Source organism: Felis catus, chromosome A1 (assembly GCF_018350175.1).
Source record: "Felis catus isolate Fca126 chromosome A1, F.catus_Fca126_mat1.0, whole genome shotgun sequence".
Taxonomy (NCBI): Eukaryota; Metazoa; Chordata; class Mammalia; order Carnivora; family Felidae; genus Felis; species Felis catus.
The window spans coordinates 81,856,258-81,872,169 of NC_058368.1; the positions used below are offsets into that span (position 1 = coordinate 81,856,258).

Consider the following 15,912-nt stretch of genomic DNA (forward strand, 5'->3'; position numbering starts at 1 on the left):
TCATGACCTGAGCCAAAACCGAGACTCAGACGCTTAACCTACCGAACCACCCAGGTGCCCCCTAATTTATTTGTTTAAACTTTAATAAGAAATACGGATTCCTTGGTGCATTGCTTATGAAGAGTATATTAGCCTTTAAAACTCCTTGCACAAAATCATAATTTGAAAAAAATCCACATCAATGTTCTTATTCACTTGGTTTTTACAAGATTCAAAGAGAGAGAAAGGGTTTTGAGATCATGAAGGATGAACAGATCCTCTTGAGAATCTCAGATAGTTTTAGTATCTTTAGAATTTTATCTTTTAATTTTTTAACGTTTATTTATTATTGAGAAACAGAGAGAGACAGAGCATGAGCAGGGGAGGGGCAGAGAGAGGAGGAGACAGAATCCCAAGCAGGATCCAGGCTCCGAGCTGTCAGCACACAGCCTGACGTGGGGCTCAAATCCACAGACCATGAGATCATGACCTGAGCCAAAGTCAAACGCTTAACTGACTGAGCCACCCAGGCACCCCAGTGTCTTTAAAATTTTTGAAGACCTACTAGAAAGTCTCAAAATATGACTTAAATATCAAAATAAATGTTTTTAAAAAATATTTATTTTGAGTGAGAGAGAGGGAGCACAAGGGGGAGGGGCAGAGAGAGAGGGAGAGAGAGAATCCCAAGCAGGCTCCAAGCTGTCAGCACAAAGCCCAACGTGCGGCTTGATCTCATGAACTGTGAGATCATGACCTGAACTGAGATAAAAAGTCAGACACTAAACTGACTGAGCCACCCAGGTGCCCCTCAAAATAAATGTTTTAATTAGCTTAGACTTTGTTTTGTTTGTAAATGATTACACTTCCTCAATCTTTATAAGCCAGTGGAGTAAGAAGTGTCTATGTCCTAGGAGGGCAAACAGAGGCTAAAATACTGACCGGTGACGTCCCGCATGTCACACTGAGACCCTGCTACCGCTGTCAGCGTTTGTGGGCCATCCCATGATGGTAAGTACTACCTGGGCCGGACAGCAGAAAGGATGATCAGGCAGGGGCACAGAGACTTTTTTGCAAGAGCAGTACATTTACGTAAAGGATTTAATCTCAAATGGTAGTTTCAAACACAAGGAGAAACGGGGACCATCTGGTAGGCAGAGGGGCCTCCCTAGGCTGGCCACCGGGCACAGTGACCGACGGGGACAGCTCTGTAGGACTCCAAGGGGAGGGCACATATGCCACTGTCACAGCCTCGCGGGTGCGGGCAGAAATCTCAACAACTGATTTGGAACCCGCAGGCAGACTTCAACTCACACCTGTCGGGACCAACCTCAGAACCCACTGGAGCTGAGGCCTGGGGCGTGTGCTGGGAGTGTGCACTGGGGTTGTGTGCTGGGAGCATGTGCTCACATGCTGGAGGCCTGTGCTCGTGTGCTGGGGGCCTGTGCTTGTGCGCTCGGAGTGTGTGCTGGGATTGTGTGCTGGGGGTGTGTGCTCCCATGTCGGAGGCCTGTGCTCGTGTGCTGGGAGCGTGTCTCGTGCACCGGGAGTGTGTGCTGGGGTTGTGTGCTGAGGGAATGTGCTCGTGCGCTGGGGACCGAGGGCCGGCTGGCAGGGAGAAGCCCAGCCTCTCCCCTGCAGTCTCCCCTCTCATACTGATTCCTTCACGGTAAGCAGATGATGCTACCTGTGAATTCTCCCTCGTATTTCTGCTCGGCCGTGCACCCCTAGAGCCCCATTTGTGGTGGTAACTTCCTCGTGCCTCACCACGGGCCTCACCATGGGCCTGGGGGGCTGTGAGAGCCACAAAGTTGCACAAAGGGCTCGTGGCGCCATGATGAGCAGGACTCCAGCAGGGTGCTGCTCGGGCCAGCTTTGCACTTGGGGGAATTCATTTCCTCTCGAATTACCTCAGCTTTGGAATCAGCCCTCACGTTTTCCAAGCAGCACAGACGTCTCAGTTTGTCCTCTGTACATCCACCGCGTCGGTGACCCTGCACCAAAGCAGAAAGCTTTCGTGGAGAAGGAACAATGTTCTGGGCTGCAGGTTCCGTGGCCGAGCAGGTGTGGGTGACTGAGCTGCGGGTCCCGGATCCTGGGCGGGAATCCTGCCTGTGGCAGCCGCACTCGGGTTCGGAGCCCAGGCCTGGCTGGCCCCTGGGATTGGAGCCTGCAGCCCGCACACTCTCACCGGGGTCACAGCACGGGTCCCAGCCATCTCCCCTGGTCTTCTCCACCAGCGGCGCTGTTTGCACATCCTGCGGAGCCGCCCTCCTGCGCCACCTTGCTTTGGCCGTGCTATTTCCTGCAGCCTCCTGAGAGCATCTCTTACCTGAGGGCCTTTGATGCTGTCCTGGGGATCAGGGCACTGGTCTCAAAGACACAGGCAAAGCGCACCACACTGGAGCCCCCCGGCCTCACTGGGGCCCCTCCGAGAAGAGGAACCTGTCTGGGTCTTGGGGCCGCTGCCGGCCACCAACCCTCTGCCAGGCAGAGGGGTTTCTCCTTCCTCTGATTTCCTGTCCCCCTCAAGCCACCTGCTCCTTCCTGAGCCAGCCTGCCCCCTTCCTGGCGAAGCCTGCCTGCTCTGTCCACGCACTCAGGGACCCATCCCGCACTGTGCCCACCGCCTGCCCCAGGACCTCCCAGGAGAGCGTGGCACCCATGGGTCCCGCGTTCCAGGCCGCCAGAGCCTGGACCCTCTGCAGAGCCGCCCCAGCCCGTGCCCTGGCCACCAGGGTGCCCACTGGGTGCATACAGATCTCCCACAGGTGATGTACAGAGCCACACCCGGGGGAGGAAAGTCCTCCTGCAGGGTCAGTGCCAGGCACCCTCCTCCAGGTCAGGGTCACCGTCCCCTGTGTGGGGCTTAGGTGTCCTGGGCTTAGAGCTGCCTTGGGTTTACATTTATTTTCCTATTGGCAGAAGCCCGTTGTTTGATTTCAACAAGCCACCCACCTTTACCCACTCCATGCAGGTGCTTTAAAGGCTCAACCAAGATGAAGCTTCTGTGCAGGTCAACACTTAGGATGTTCCGGATGCTGCACCACGTTCACATTCCAGCTCTACTCCAGAGGCTCCCCTCCCTGAACCTGGGAAATCACAAGAATAAAAGGTTTAGTTCCCCTCCCTGGAAACAGGGGTTGCAAGGCTGGGTACTCAAGCCAGCCTGAGGGACACGGGGGCCCTGCCACCTTGGTTCTCTGGGATGCCCTCCCGGGGCATAAATACGGAGGGGTGCAGGGAGCCCCCGCCCACTGGTGACCTGGGTCGTGAGAACAGGCAGCTGCAGTGTTTCCAACAGTGCGGTCTGGTTCTGACCCCCGTCCTGCCCCGGGCACCGCTTCCCCCAGGAGCCTCCCCCCCCACACACAGCTGGCCTGGTACACCACAGCAGGCTTTGTGGCGACCCAGCACCCGGCCGGCCACCCCCCCTTCTCCTGACAAGGTCGTGGGGAGCTGAGGGATCCGAGCCCGGTCCAGGGCTTCCGAGCAGACGCACAGCTCCTTCCGGGTGGCTCTGCGCAGGTCCCCCGAGGCAGGGTGAGACCCCGGGGAACTGGGGTCATCCCCAGGGCAGAACTCCAAGCCCAGCCCGTGTCCCCTTTGGGTGTGCGATGTGAACCCGGTCCGGGGCGACCCTGGGCGGAGGGGCACGACCCCGGCCCCCTGACACTCGAGGGAGGGAAGGGCGGGCTGGGGCATCTCCTTCCCCTCCTGCCGCCCCCCTCCGCCTCCGCGGCCGCCCCTGGCCCAGACCTTTACCCCTCTCTCTCCTCCCCCGCCCCCTGCCTGGAGCCCCTCCTCTCCCTCCGCTCTTCCCGCGGCCTTCACCCTCCCCCTCCGCCCTCCACCACGGCCCCGCCCCCACCTTTCTCCGCCTCCCTCGTGCGCCCTCCTCCCCAGCACCCCTCCCCCTCCGCCGCCCTTCCCCCCGCGGTCGGGCCTAGAGCCGCACCTGTGGCGGAGTCCGAGGACGAGGACGCGTGAGGACTGTCCAGGCCCGGCAGGTGCGCGGGGGCAGGGGCGGCGGAAGGGGCGGGGTGGGGGGGACGCGGAGGGGCCGTCCCACGTGGGGGACCCGACCGGAGTCCCAGCTGTCACAGGTTGGAGGGCAGCGGGCTCCAAGGACACAGACGCCCCTCCCCATCGTGACGGGGTCCTCTCGGACGCGACAGGTGTCACCCATGCCCTAACCCCCCCCCCACCTTGAAGAGCCACAGCCTGGGCTCTTCCGAAACGCGTCCACTGATTGGTCGGGTGTCAGGACAGGTGTGGGGACAGGTGAGGGGCAGGTGGGCATGGGGGCACTGGAGGGGTCCACCCACGTGCATCTTTCGGAACCTGGTCGCCTGAAGCCGGCAACGGGAAAGGCGGTGGCCCAGCGGCCCCCCTCTAGTCGCTGAGCTTTTCAAAGGCGCGACTCAAGAGAAGACTCTCAGACTCAAAATAACAAGGCTTTTGTCCTCCGACTTCAAAGGCCGTTCTACCACTTTTTAAAGGAAGTCTGGCTTCTCTGGGCAGCACCGACACTTGAATAAGAGTGAGCTGGGGGAGGAGCAGACTTCTGTCCCCAGCAAGCACAGCTCCTATCCTTGCTGGAAACATCCCATCCAGGGGCAGCCCCTGGACCAGGAAGGGGTCAAGGCACCCGGAGCAGGCCCAGGAGGATGTGTAGGGGATGCTGTGAGATGCCCCAGGATGTGTGTCCACGGGGAGGAGCTGCAGGGGCGCCACCAAAATAGAAGTGCATCCCCAGGTGCCACTGGTGCCCGAGTCCTGGAGTCCTGGGCAGGCGGAGGACCCCACCTGGCAGGTAGGCGGGCGGGGGTGGGTTGGGGGGGGCCTAGGGAAGGAGCCTGTGCATTGGAGGCCCTTGTGCCCTGCAAATCCGTGGGGTGACTGGCCCAAAGCTGGTTCTGAGAGCTGCGTTCTGCCCCAGCCTCCTCGGGTCAGCTGTAGCAGGTGGGAAAAACACCCTGTGAGGTAGGGACAGGGGACATTCCTGCCGTGGACCTGGGTGGGTGGGGAGGACAGTGCTCTCTGGGGTGAGTCGGCTCTATCTCAGGAGTCCCGTAGAGTTTCCAGACCTGCCCGCCTCGTCCCACCCCGTGGGCTGGCTGTGCCCTCCCGGGCCCTGATGCCACAGTCTGGGCCTGGCTGCCACTCCCGGGTTGTGGTGCCTCTGCATGCCTGTGTCTGCATCAGTTTTGCCTTCTGTGAAATGGGAGTGTCGCCTCGCTGCCTCACACAATTATGCGAAGAAGTGGTTTGTGCACAGAGCTGCTGGAAAGCAGGGGCCCACAGCCCACGGGGTGGGCTTGTGCCCCGGAGGCTTCAGGCTTGGGGCTCTGAGTTGCATGTCCCCAATTTCCAGGGTGAGTCTTTTTTAGAGCATGGTAGAGGCAAGGCTTTCTTAAGGAAAAACTTGCAGGAACGGTTAGAAGGAGGCCATAATTCAGGGGCAGGAGCGATGGAGCCGCAGAACAGCCGAGAACATCTAACAGGCGGAAGGACTGCATGTAGCCAGAAACCCGCCTCGGCCTCCAGCAGAGTCCCTCCCCTGCACCTGCTTCTCCCCCCTCCCATCCTCACTGCTGCAGCTTGCTGGTGATTCTCTCTCTTTCTGAGTGTCAGGCTCCGTGGTGTGGTCTTTAGCTAAAACCTCGACTTTTCTCTGGGAAAGTGGCATCTTGGCGAGCGGAATGAGGACACGGTCACGGCAGAAGGAGAGGTCTCTGACCTCTGTGACGTGGGGGGGGATCCCTGCGGTTGAGCCAGAGGCCCCTGCAGTGTCTGTGTGACATACAGGTGGCCTGGAATGTTACCGATAGACACACGGCACGTGGCCCCAGACTCAGTTGATGCAGAAGTTGTTACAAGCGTTCAGTGCATTTCTCCTCTCGTATTTGCTTGTGAGAACATCGGTGAAGCTGTTTCCTGGCAGGTGGGGACTCTGGGCTGCAGACACGCGGGCACAGGTGACACTGGGCCCGGAGCCACCTCTGAAGCAGCCCCCGTGATGCTCAGAAGCCCCTGTCCTTGACAGAGGGCAGAAGATGGGGGTCAGTCTTCACCAAAACACCTGCAGAAGTGGCTTTGGGCTGGGCGCCCGCACAGGAAGGCAGAGTCTGGCAGTGCAGTCGGCTCGGGGTGGCCGCTGATAGAGGCTGCGGAGGGGGCACCCAGTTGCCCGTAGAGTCTCAGTGGGCTCCGGGTGGGCATAGCTTGCCTATGGTATTTTCCTCTTTGAGATGGGACATAACCCTCCTGGCCTCCTGGCTTCCTCAAGTGAAACTTCCAGAACTTTGAGTCCACAGTAGGATGTCTGACACTCCAGGGTTACCAGGAAACTAGGACATGTCAACTTTGGGGTCGGGCAGGGGAGGAGGTGAGAGGTGACGACCCCCCCCCCACCCTCACCTTCTCTCTCCTAGAACCGTCTTCTTTGTTCATGAATGATAACACCACTTTTTGAGTATGACGATTTGTAACCGATAACGCGATTGTCGCGAGGGGCAGTGACAAAGCCAGTGGTGACGCTCCTCTCCAAACGCGCTTCTCTAGTGTTCCAGCTCCAGTGAGAAGCAGCAGGGACGCAGAGTCTGATTTCCCGTCCTGGTGCAGCTGTCTGTTCAGTCAGAGTGTGTGGTGGCCCGGGCGCCTCCCTCGTGCCACCCCACCCGGTGACGTCACAGAGCGTGAGCGCCACTGAGCCAGGGTGGTGGCACGTCTGATGCCTGAACTGTGTACACAGGCCGGCTCCCCCGGGAACTCCGTGAGGGCAGGGGCTGCCTGATGCAGGAGCGAGTGCACAGGGAGGCGGTCAAGCCAAGGAAAAAGCCGGTGAAGCTGGTTGGCTTGGGTCTTATGCTGTGCTTGGCCACGTCCCCATCACCCAGCCCCCGGGTCCCTTGGGTGCTGTGTGGGGGACACCTGGACTCCAAAGAGGGACAGAACCAGACACGGGTGCCATTGTCTCTCCGGGTTCAAGCTGCTTATAGGGGCTTTTTCAGGGGCAGATAGGACAGCCAAAGGGCCCCAACATGGTTTGGTGCTCAGTGGGGACGCCAGCCTGGAGGTTGTTACAGTGAACAGGCCTGACATCTGGGTTTCTCTGTGCCCTTGGGGCTACACTAGCTGTGGGAAACTCTGCGATGGAGAAGGCTCTCTCTCTCCTGCCTGTGCCTCTCTGCCTGGGGACACTGGGGGCACTGTCCTGAGCTTCTGGAGAGGTGCAGTCCTGGGGGAAGGAGGGAAGCCACCTCCCAGGCCCCTGGTGCCAGCTGTCCTTGGGCCGGAGGCTGACCCGCCAGGGGGAAAGGGAGGCTGGGACCTTGCAGAGGAAGCAGGGGTCGGGGGAGCCTCACAGGTCCGCCCAAGTTGGGTGGGCGGCACGCTTTTGAGAACGAACTAATTAAAGCAGCTCTTGGGTCATCTTACTTATGTCTTGAGACCAAGTGACTGATGACACTTGTGCACTGCAGCAGGGAGGGCTGGACAGAGGGGCTGGGTGGAGGGGCTGGATGGTGGGGAGAGCTGGGTGGAGGGGAGGGCTGGACGGAGGGGCTGGATGGTGGGCCTGGGCAGGGAGGGCTGGACAGAGGGGCTGGGTGGAGGGGCTGGATGGTGGGGAGGGCTGGGTGGAGGGGAGGGCTGGACGGAGGGGCTGGATGGTGGGCCTGGGCAGGGAGGGCTGGACGGAGGGGCTGGATGGAGGGTAGGGCTGTGTGGAGGGGCTGGGCGACAGGAGCTCTCCTGGTCCTGGCAGTACTGGAACAAAGGTGGACTCACACACTCGGCCTTTTCTTTCTAGTCCGGAAGTTTAAGATTACAATCAGCCTGCTGGTTTGAAATTCTCTGAGCAGAATTTGGAAGAAAAGAGGAAAAAATGGGTTGTTTAGTTTTAACCCAGAAAATCATTCCTTGTAGTTTTTAGTATCAACACCAGACTCAGGCAGTCGGAAATCCTTAGCCTCGGTGTGACTGTGGCCGCCGTGTGTGCCCTTCCTGGAGCACCGCACACGGTGTGATCGTCTTGGAAACGTGGGTGTGGGATCCGGAAGGCCCCAGCTGCTGCCCAGGGAGAGGGGCTCGCCGTCCCTGGCGTTCGGTGTGAAAGCTCCTCACCCTGGCCCTGTGTGAGGAGGTTAAGAAAACGTCATAGGGACCCAAGCACATGTCCAGAGAAGTTACGTGCAGGACGCGTACGGGTAACCAGCAGCAGTGTTTGTAAAAATGAGGGACGGGTGCGTTTTGTGGGACAGGCAGGGAAGCCGGCTGGAGCTGTGTGTTTGGGCAGGGAGAGAGGGAGGAAACGGGATGCCTTCCCGGGCAAGGGTGCAGAGTTGTTGGTGCCCGATGCACTTGGGAACTGGCTGTGTCTGCCGGCTAGCGCCACCCCCCAGTCCGGTGACAGCTCCTTCCTCCCTGCGAAGACCTGCAAGGCTCTTTGCCAAGGGTCCTATGTAGGCAGCAAGTGGGAACCCCTCCCCAGGGCCGGCCGGCAGTGGTGGGCTTTCAAAGCTGCCTGGGGGTCTAAGAGGCGGTCAGGCCTGGGAGCGGCTCCAAGGGCAGACTGGCCATTGGGTAGCTGGGCCGTCGGGGAGGGCCTGGAGGACAGGATCGGCGGGGCCGGCCCCCGGCAACCAGGGGCTTCGGGGGAAGGACTGACAGCTGGTGACCTGGTGGCCAGAGCGAGGGCACGGCACGGTGCCTGTGCCCTGCGGCAGCCGCCTCCGGGGCGTGGCTTCAGTCAGAGACAGAAGCAGAGGTGATGTTCGTGGAGCCACAAGTAAGGGTTGTTAAGTTATGTCATTTACATTTGTACTCTTGAAGATGGGGCCCTGAGGGTGTGAAGTCGACAGAGGGAAATAAGAACGAACCGGAAACAGGCTCAAAGACCAGGCACAGAAAAGCACGGTCGGTAGTGACCTGCTGAGGTGACCCTTGCACCCCATGCATGATTCCGGTGCTGTTTGAGATGCAGCTACCAGCTGTCTCTTTAAATTCAACCCTGCTTCCAAAAACTTGACTGAAGTTTCTTTGCCAAATTTTCACTGGAGGGATAATACCTTGATGTTTGTTCTGGAACTCAAGAGGACATTCTTTGCTCAGAGGATTTAACGTGTTTTTAAGTAATCTGAATAAGCAACCAGCAAGGGTTCTGAAGTTTGCCAGTTCGGTGAATGAGACTGTGACCTTGAAACCGGGGACCCAGGGATTTTTATATCCTTGAAACAAGAGCCTAAATGTCAAGGGGGAAAGATCTAGGCCTTTGTTTTTCTTAACCAGCAGAAGTAAATGATATTTTTGTTTATGCAACCTTTACTCCACTTGAGTACTGGGACAGCAGGCTGGTTGCTAACTGAGCGTTGACACGATGGAAGGCAGTTGGAGAACGAGTGCCCTCGTGGGCGCACTCTGGCCGTTTCTGAATGAGCGCCGCAGAAGGCTGCGTCTGGTTATTTGGGCTTTATTCGCAGACACAACGCCAATGTCTTTGGGCAGGGTGACCTCATTTTTGTGTTAAAATCTGTTTCCGCACTGCAGACTTATGTTTGACTGCTGGAGATGTGTCCCATGCCAGAGGGCTGCACGTGACCATCGCTCCTCCCTGAGACGATCCGATGAGGCTGAGGAGGAAGAAGGTGACCATCAGATCGATGTCCCTGACGTCATCGGGCTTGTTCAAGACCAACCCGGGGGGTCGGACACACCCACAGGTGGGGATCGCGCCTTATTTCTGTCCGGAAGCTCGGGCTGGTGATCGGACTCGCACGTCCTCCTCGTAGCTACTGTGGTCCTGGGAGCAGGTTGATTTCTTTTGGATCACTGTCGCCTGCTGTCGCCTATTGTCACCTGCCCACGGCTGGCAGGCAGTCTCCCAGGATGGTCCTCACCGGGCCACCTGGCGGTTCTTCAGATGAGCGGTTTAAGACGAGGTCGGCTCCGGTGAGAGGGGAATAGTTCATTCGGGTCTGCAGTGAAACACCTGTGCCTGAAGGAGACCGTCACCAGGCTTTGCTTCAGTTCTCAAAAACACGTGATCCGTGGTTTGAATCAGTGGGTCGAGCTCCTGCCGGTCAGCAATCCGCGGCCGGTGCCCGGAGGACAGCTGAGCAGGACCCAAGGGGTGAGACGCCACTGTCCTCAGCACCCAGCCTGACCCCCATCCAGGCCCGGGGCCCGCCCTCGCTCCCCTGGCCAGGGTCTTAACGGGAGGGAGAGGCTGTCCCCACTCTGAGTTTCACCTGCACGGAGTCATTGCTGATCCTTCCTGTCCCGCTCTGAAATCCTTCCTGTCCCGCTCCGAAGTAGTTTTCACCGGACGCGGTGAGCCCTGCACCCACCACCAAGGGACAACATGACAGGGATGGCGAGTGTCCACCTGGGGCTGGACCAGAGCCAGGCAGGCCTCTAGGAATGTGGGGAACACTCCTCCTTGCTCTGCATCTGGAGCTTTCTCGGCCTTGCCCTAGCTGGGCTCCGCCACAAATGGCCCTCTGAGTGGAGGCATCCCCGGCCTCCCCCTGGAGCTGTGTCACGGGCGTCCCTAGGCGAGCAGCTCGTGAGCATTTCCCTTCAGACGGGGTGGGGGTGGAGGGTCTCATAAACACCCCAGACCCGGTGGGCCTGAACCACGGCCCCAGTGACGGACACTTGTGTGTGTGAACACCGTTGGCCATTTGAACCTGGCTGGTGGGTAGTTGCATCCTCGGGTGGTGGCCTTGCCAGCATCTCTGTTTAGTAGGTTTCAAAACTTGATTTTTGTCACTTGCCTTGTTGGTGACTGTTGGCGAGTGACAGGCCGCAGCCAGAACCCCCAGGGCGGTCTCCCCGAGATGGCGTGGCCCCGGGCTCTGGGAACTTGGTATGGTGCTGGCTATCAGCAGGTGTGTCCACCCCTGGAAGGGCACTTGGGGTGGAGGTGGCTCCCTCCTGGAGCAAGAGCACAGTTATGGGCGCAGACATGAGCACTGACCTTCGCGGCTGGAAGGTTATCTAGCTCTCCGTGCTCAGTGGGGCTGCAGTGAGCCTCCGTGACGGCTCAGACTCCTGTGGTGGTTGTGCCCCCAGCTCTGGGGACCCTGCTGGGGACCAAGACTAAGGGCGGGGAGGAAGCGGGGCGTATGGGTGACAGGCTGACCGCTTCCTAATGTAACCACATGTCCTGGGCTGAGGCTCCAGAGTGGACTTGGAGGCTGGACCGTGGCTGTCGCGCACTGGCCCGGACTGTTCACGGCCGCACCAAGCAAGCAGTGTGTCAGGCAGGGAAACACGTGGCTGTGAAGGGTTCGTGAGTTTGTGTGTTGGTTTGAATGCCCTTGTCTGAAGCGCAGGAGCACGCACTTGTCACGGCCAGTGGTTCTGTGTCGCCACCGCGGTGCCGCGTCGGGGAGACCGGTCCACTGGCAGGGGCGAGCTGTCCCGGTTTGGGAATGTTGTTGCCACGGCGTTTACTTTTCAAAAAGTTCTGTCTCTCCTGATCGGTTAGTAGCGTCTTTAATGATACCACACCTGAACAGGTACCGGGCAGAGACAACTAAGTGCGGTCGCTGACGTGGGCGTGAAGCGGACGGTTACCGCCTGCAACATGAGGTTGAATCGTGGCGTCGCCGATGTGTTGCAAAACCCTTCGGATATCGATGCTTTCACGCGGCTCACCTGATGCCTTAGTGCATTTAGGACGCTGGCTTGTGCGGGTGGCGCGGGCGACCCGTGGGGGGCGGGGGCCCAGCTGCGGGAAAATATACTGGGAAGGAAGGAAGCTCCAGGATTTCTGGTGTGGCCACTGGGCCTCAGCTCCGCAGAGAGCAGAATGGCCACTAGTGACCGCGGGTGGCGTTGTGCGTGGTCTCACAGGCGCTGTCCTGTGGTTTGTCTCCCAGAGCTCACACCGTGTTCCCGCAGAGGCCCCCTCCCCACGCACACTGCCCACCCCCAGCAGCCGCTCTCCTGCTGTCCGTCAGCACAGGAGTGATTTTGTTGTGTTTCCGCAGACAGTTGGTGGCTTTCCTGTTTCCCTCTGTGCTTGATGGAGTGTGCTGTACGATTACGGTGATCCAGGGGCCAAAGTGCTCTGGAGGAAGTGTGTCTGTGGGCCGTAACCAGCGCAGACGAGGGCCGTCGGGGAGGAGGTCTTTCTCCCTGTTGCCTTGCCCATGTCCGGACTAAAGTCCTGCCCATCTGTCCGTCCTGCCCACCTGTCCAGACCCACAAAAGTTCCACCTGTTCCACAAAGCACTGCTCTGTGACACGGCCGCTCAGTGTCGGGGGTGTGGGGCCTCCCTGACCGAGCACGACTGTGTTGTCCCCGGCAGGGCAGGTTCCCCTGCCTCCGAGACATGGCAGCGTGAGGACAGGGAGTATTTCCTTCCCCATGTCCCGTGCCACTGTTTTCATCTTCGGTGTGCGAGGCCTGGCGGTATTTGGGAATTACCACACCGGCCCGCAGGGTGGGCGGTCCGCGGACGGGCCAGGTCAAGCGGCCAGTAGTGCTAGGCCGCATGAAGCCGCGAGAATGTGTCCTGAAGCGCCTGACCCACGTGGACGAGAGGCCCGGAAGAAGTGGCTGCAGGATGTTCTGTGTATGCGCAGCGGGGGGGGGGGGGGGGGGGGAGGGACACGGACAGAGCCCCTTGGGGCGGGCAGAGAAGGCCCTGAGCAGCCGTCCCGGGATAGGTGGGAAGGAGCCTTCAGTCTGTGTCCTCGCGGACAAAATCGGAGAAGCTGGCCGGCGCCACCCCTGGGGGCTGCACTGAAAACAAATCGAGGCGTGGATAAAAGTCTTCACATGGTTTGGTTTCAATCAGCAGGTTCCACCTGCAGGGGTTTAACCTAAGGAATCAATCAAAAACTGTCACCAAGGTTCATGAACAAAGCTGTTCCCGACAGTCATTATTTATGCCAGTGAGTGTTTGGGGAAAAGCGAGGTCACGTGTTAGGAGTTTGGTGATGCTGTCTGGTCGCTCAGACGACACAGTCACCATGTCTTGTGCCCTAAGTGAAGCCCGGCTACAAAACATCGCACCACAAGGACGACTTTGTAAACAGAGCACGTGCACTTTTGATCAGAGATTTGCAGCTGTGTTTTTTTATCACCCATTGGTAATCTGTTTTCCTCTGTCTTTCTGTGTCAAGAGGCTGTGTTATCTCTGTGAGAAGAGGGTTTCCTGAGGCAGGACGTGAGGTTGGACGCATGCAGGCGTCAGGACCCAGCCCTGTCCTGCGCTGACCCCCTGTTCCTGGACGTGTCCCCCAAACAGGCTGCTTCTGCAGGAACCATCCTGCCTGGTCTCCCTGGGTCTGTGGCCCTTCTGCCAGGCCGAGCTCACCCTGCGGTTTGGAAGGGAAACGTCTCCTGGGAGAACGTTCCTGGCACTTTGCCGGTAGCCCTCGGAGAAAGGCCCGAGTGTGCACAAAGCCACGGGAAGTGGGGACAGGGGTCCTGGCGCGGCCAGACTGGCGTCCCCTGGAGCTGAGGGTCAGGTCTGGTGGCTCTGCCCGGTGTCGGCCCTGGAGGCCGCGGCCCTCCCACACCCCGGCCTGCCCCGACACCCTCGCACCACGCTGTGGCACCTCAGAGAGGCACTGACGTGTCTTTGTCCTGGATTTTTCTTCGAAACCGTAGCTCCTGAGAACCTGAACCACCTCCTGGGGGGCACTTTCATTAAAGACGAGTCGCAGTGGCCCTTCCTAGAGGTATGTGACGTCTGCTCATCCGTCCTGGGGATGGAGGCGGTCGCCGTGAGCGTTGCTTGGATTCACTGATTCTTCAGACTTCCCGTGTCCTGGTCTGCTCGCTCCCTTCGCCCTTGTTAGCTGGCACCCCCGGCACACGCTCGGTCCTTTCCCTCATGTTTACCGGTTTGTAGGATGGTACGTTAGTTGCTGGCATCTCCCCGAGGGAAGTGGGGAGGGCGTAAAAATACCGCTTTAAACCCTTAAAAAGTAAAATTGAACCAAGTATGGTTAAAAGACCTTGTCGGCTTTGCTGGCTGGCTGCGTGCCCGGGCAGCGGCCCATCCACGGAGGAAAGGGGCTCCAGGTGTAGAAGGCGAGGACCTCGCTTACGAACAGGAGGACGAGGAACTTTACTCTGGAAGAAAAGCGGGGGGCCCTTGCGGGGTCATCACTTAGGGGTCCGGCCGACAGGCCACTGACTGGCTGGTGCTGCTCAGGACACTCTGTGGCTAGGGAGTCAGAGCTGTGATTGAGTCTTTTTGGTGACGGGCCAGCGCCTGCTCCGTTTGGGGCCTGTGTCGTGTTTTTAACAGAACTAAGAAACTTTGATATTCTATGTATGTTCAGCTGTTCGTATTGGTCAAATTGTCCCTTTTGGGGCCTTGGGAGCCCCCCGGGTCCGCCGGGCCTGCTGCCGCATCCTGGGCGTGTCCTCGCAGAGAGGAGCGGTGACGAGCTCCTGGCACAGGGCTGCCCACCGCCACTCGGCCGTGCCACTCCTTTGCACTTCAAGTGTGCCACACGCACATGCTCGTGCGCCCGAGTTCTTAGCCGCAGAAGCTAACGAGCTGTGTGGACAACGCACACATACTGCCTGCCGCGTGGCCTCAGGGGAGGAGGGTCTAGAAAGGGCAGGGCTGGCCTCTCAGCCACAGGAGGCAGTGCGGAGGGTGGGATCCCCGTGCACACATGTGCCACAGCACATCCACGGCTGGCATGGACCAGAGCCTCTCCCCTCTCGTAGCTGGAACACACTGATTCCTTCTGATGCTCTCAGTTCAACTTCGGGACCACGTGGGGCCCAGATCTCTGTCTTCCTGACCCCGTGCCCCAGTCCCACTTTCCAGTGACAGCAGCAGCCGGTGTGAACGGCAGAAGCCACTCCGTCCCAGACTCAGATCACGATGGCTGAGGGGGGAGGGGGGCTTGATTTTCGGCTGTGGGGCGGGGTCTGCCCCACGAGGGACGTACAGTCGAATCACCAGGTCCTGAAGTCCCTGGGAGTCATTTCCGCGGGGTGGTGCCAGTAAGCAGGTAAGTAAATCCTCTCTTTCATTTGTAGTGATCGCCACTCACACTTCCACTCTGCTTTGTAACCGTGTAAGGTAACCGTGCATTTCCGAGCCCAGTGACGTACATCCAGAGCCGTCTAGGGTCTGTCCCTACCTGCTCCTCCTGTCCCACCTTCCCCCAGAATCGCCTTTCTCCTCTTCGGTTTTTGGCGTATGCCTGTGTGTGTGTGTGTGTGTGTGTGTGTGTGTGTGTGTGTGTGTGTGTAAGCACGTGTGTACACGTACTCACATCTCCTCTTGTTTGTGTATACACATGTCCCTTCACTGTGCTTCCTTCTAACCTGGTACATTTTGGACAGGCTCCCCCACAGGGTGGTGGCCATGCCACCCGCCCCCCCGGGTCTGTCTCCTGGGCCATCCCGCCTCCTCTGACCTGCATTCCGGGTTACCAGATGCTTGGCCTCCAACACTGACGCTGTCCCCAGGGTCCCGGCCAGTGTGAGAAAGTGAATCCTGATTTGTCCTCGAGGGAGAGGCGGCCATTGGTCCCACTGGCCACTCACTGCCTGTCAGGGCCCTTAGGGCTGTGGTCGTTGGGGTTCCTGCTTCCTGGGAGAGTGAAACATGTCTGCATGTGTCTGTGTGAGTGCGTGTGTGTGTGTGTGTGTGTGTGTGTGTGTGTGTGTGTCTGGGGTGTGTGTGAGTGCGTCTGTGTGTGTGTGTGTGTGTGTGTGTATGTCTATGTGTGAGTGTATCTGTGTGTGTGTTTGTGAGTGTGTGTGTATACGAGTGTGTGTGTGTCTGGGGTGTGTGTGAATACGTCTGTGTGTGAGTGTGCATGTCTGTGTGTGTGTCTGTATGTGTCTGTGTGTGTGTCTGTGTGTGGGGGGGTATGTGTGAGTGCATCTGTGTGTGAGTGCGTCTGTGTATGTGTGAGTGTGTCTGTATATGTCTATGT

The 15,912-nt window shown here is 58.9% G+C and overlaps 1 protein-coding gene and 1 long non-coding RNA gene across 3 annotated transcripts in view; one reads left to right on the top strand and one right to left on the bottom strand.

Moving 5' to 3' along the window:
* Nucleotides 1–707: 707 nt before the first annotated feature.
* Nucleotides 708–3,729, bottom strand: LOC111560214. The gene is made up of 3 exons (XR_002741988.2): nucleotides 2,935–3,729; nucleotides 1,887–2,329; nucleotides 708–998 (listed from the first exon to the last, which is right to left on the bottom strand). It is a non-coding gene; the product is annotated as an uncharacterized LOC111560214 (long non-coding RNA).
* Nucleotides 3,730–3,883: 154 nt separating this feature from the next.
* Nucleotides 3,884–15,912, top strand: part of MCF2L (MCF.2 cell line derived transforming sequence like) — a 132,751-nt gene continuing 120,722 nt past the window's right edge. For both annotated transcript variants that reach the window (XM_019829755.2, XM_019829789.2), the window contains exons 1-2: nucleotides 3,884–3,986; nucleotides 9,529–9,701. In XM_019829755.2, the coding sequence (XP_019685314.1) occupies nucleotides 9,533–9,701 (169 nt within the window). In that variant the 5' untranslated portion in view covers nucleotides 3,884–3,986; nucleotides 9,529–9,532. The remainder of the gene's footprint in view (nucleotides 3,987–9,528; nucleotides 9,702–15,912) is intronic.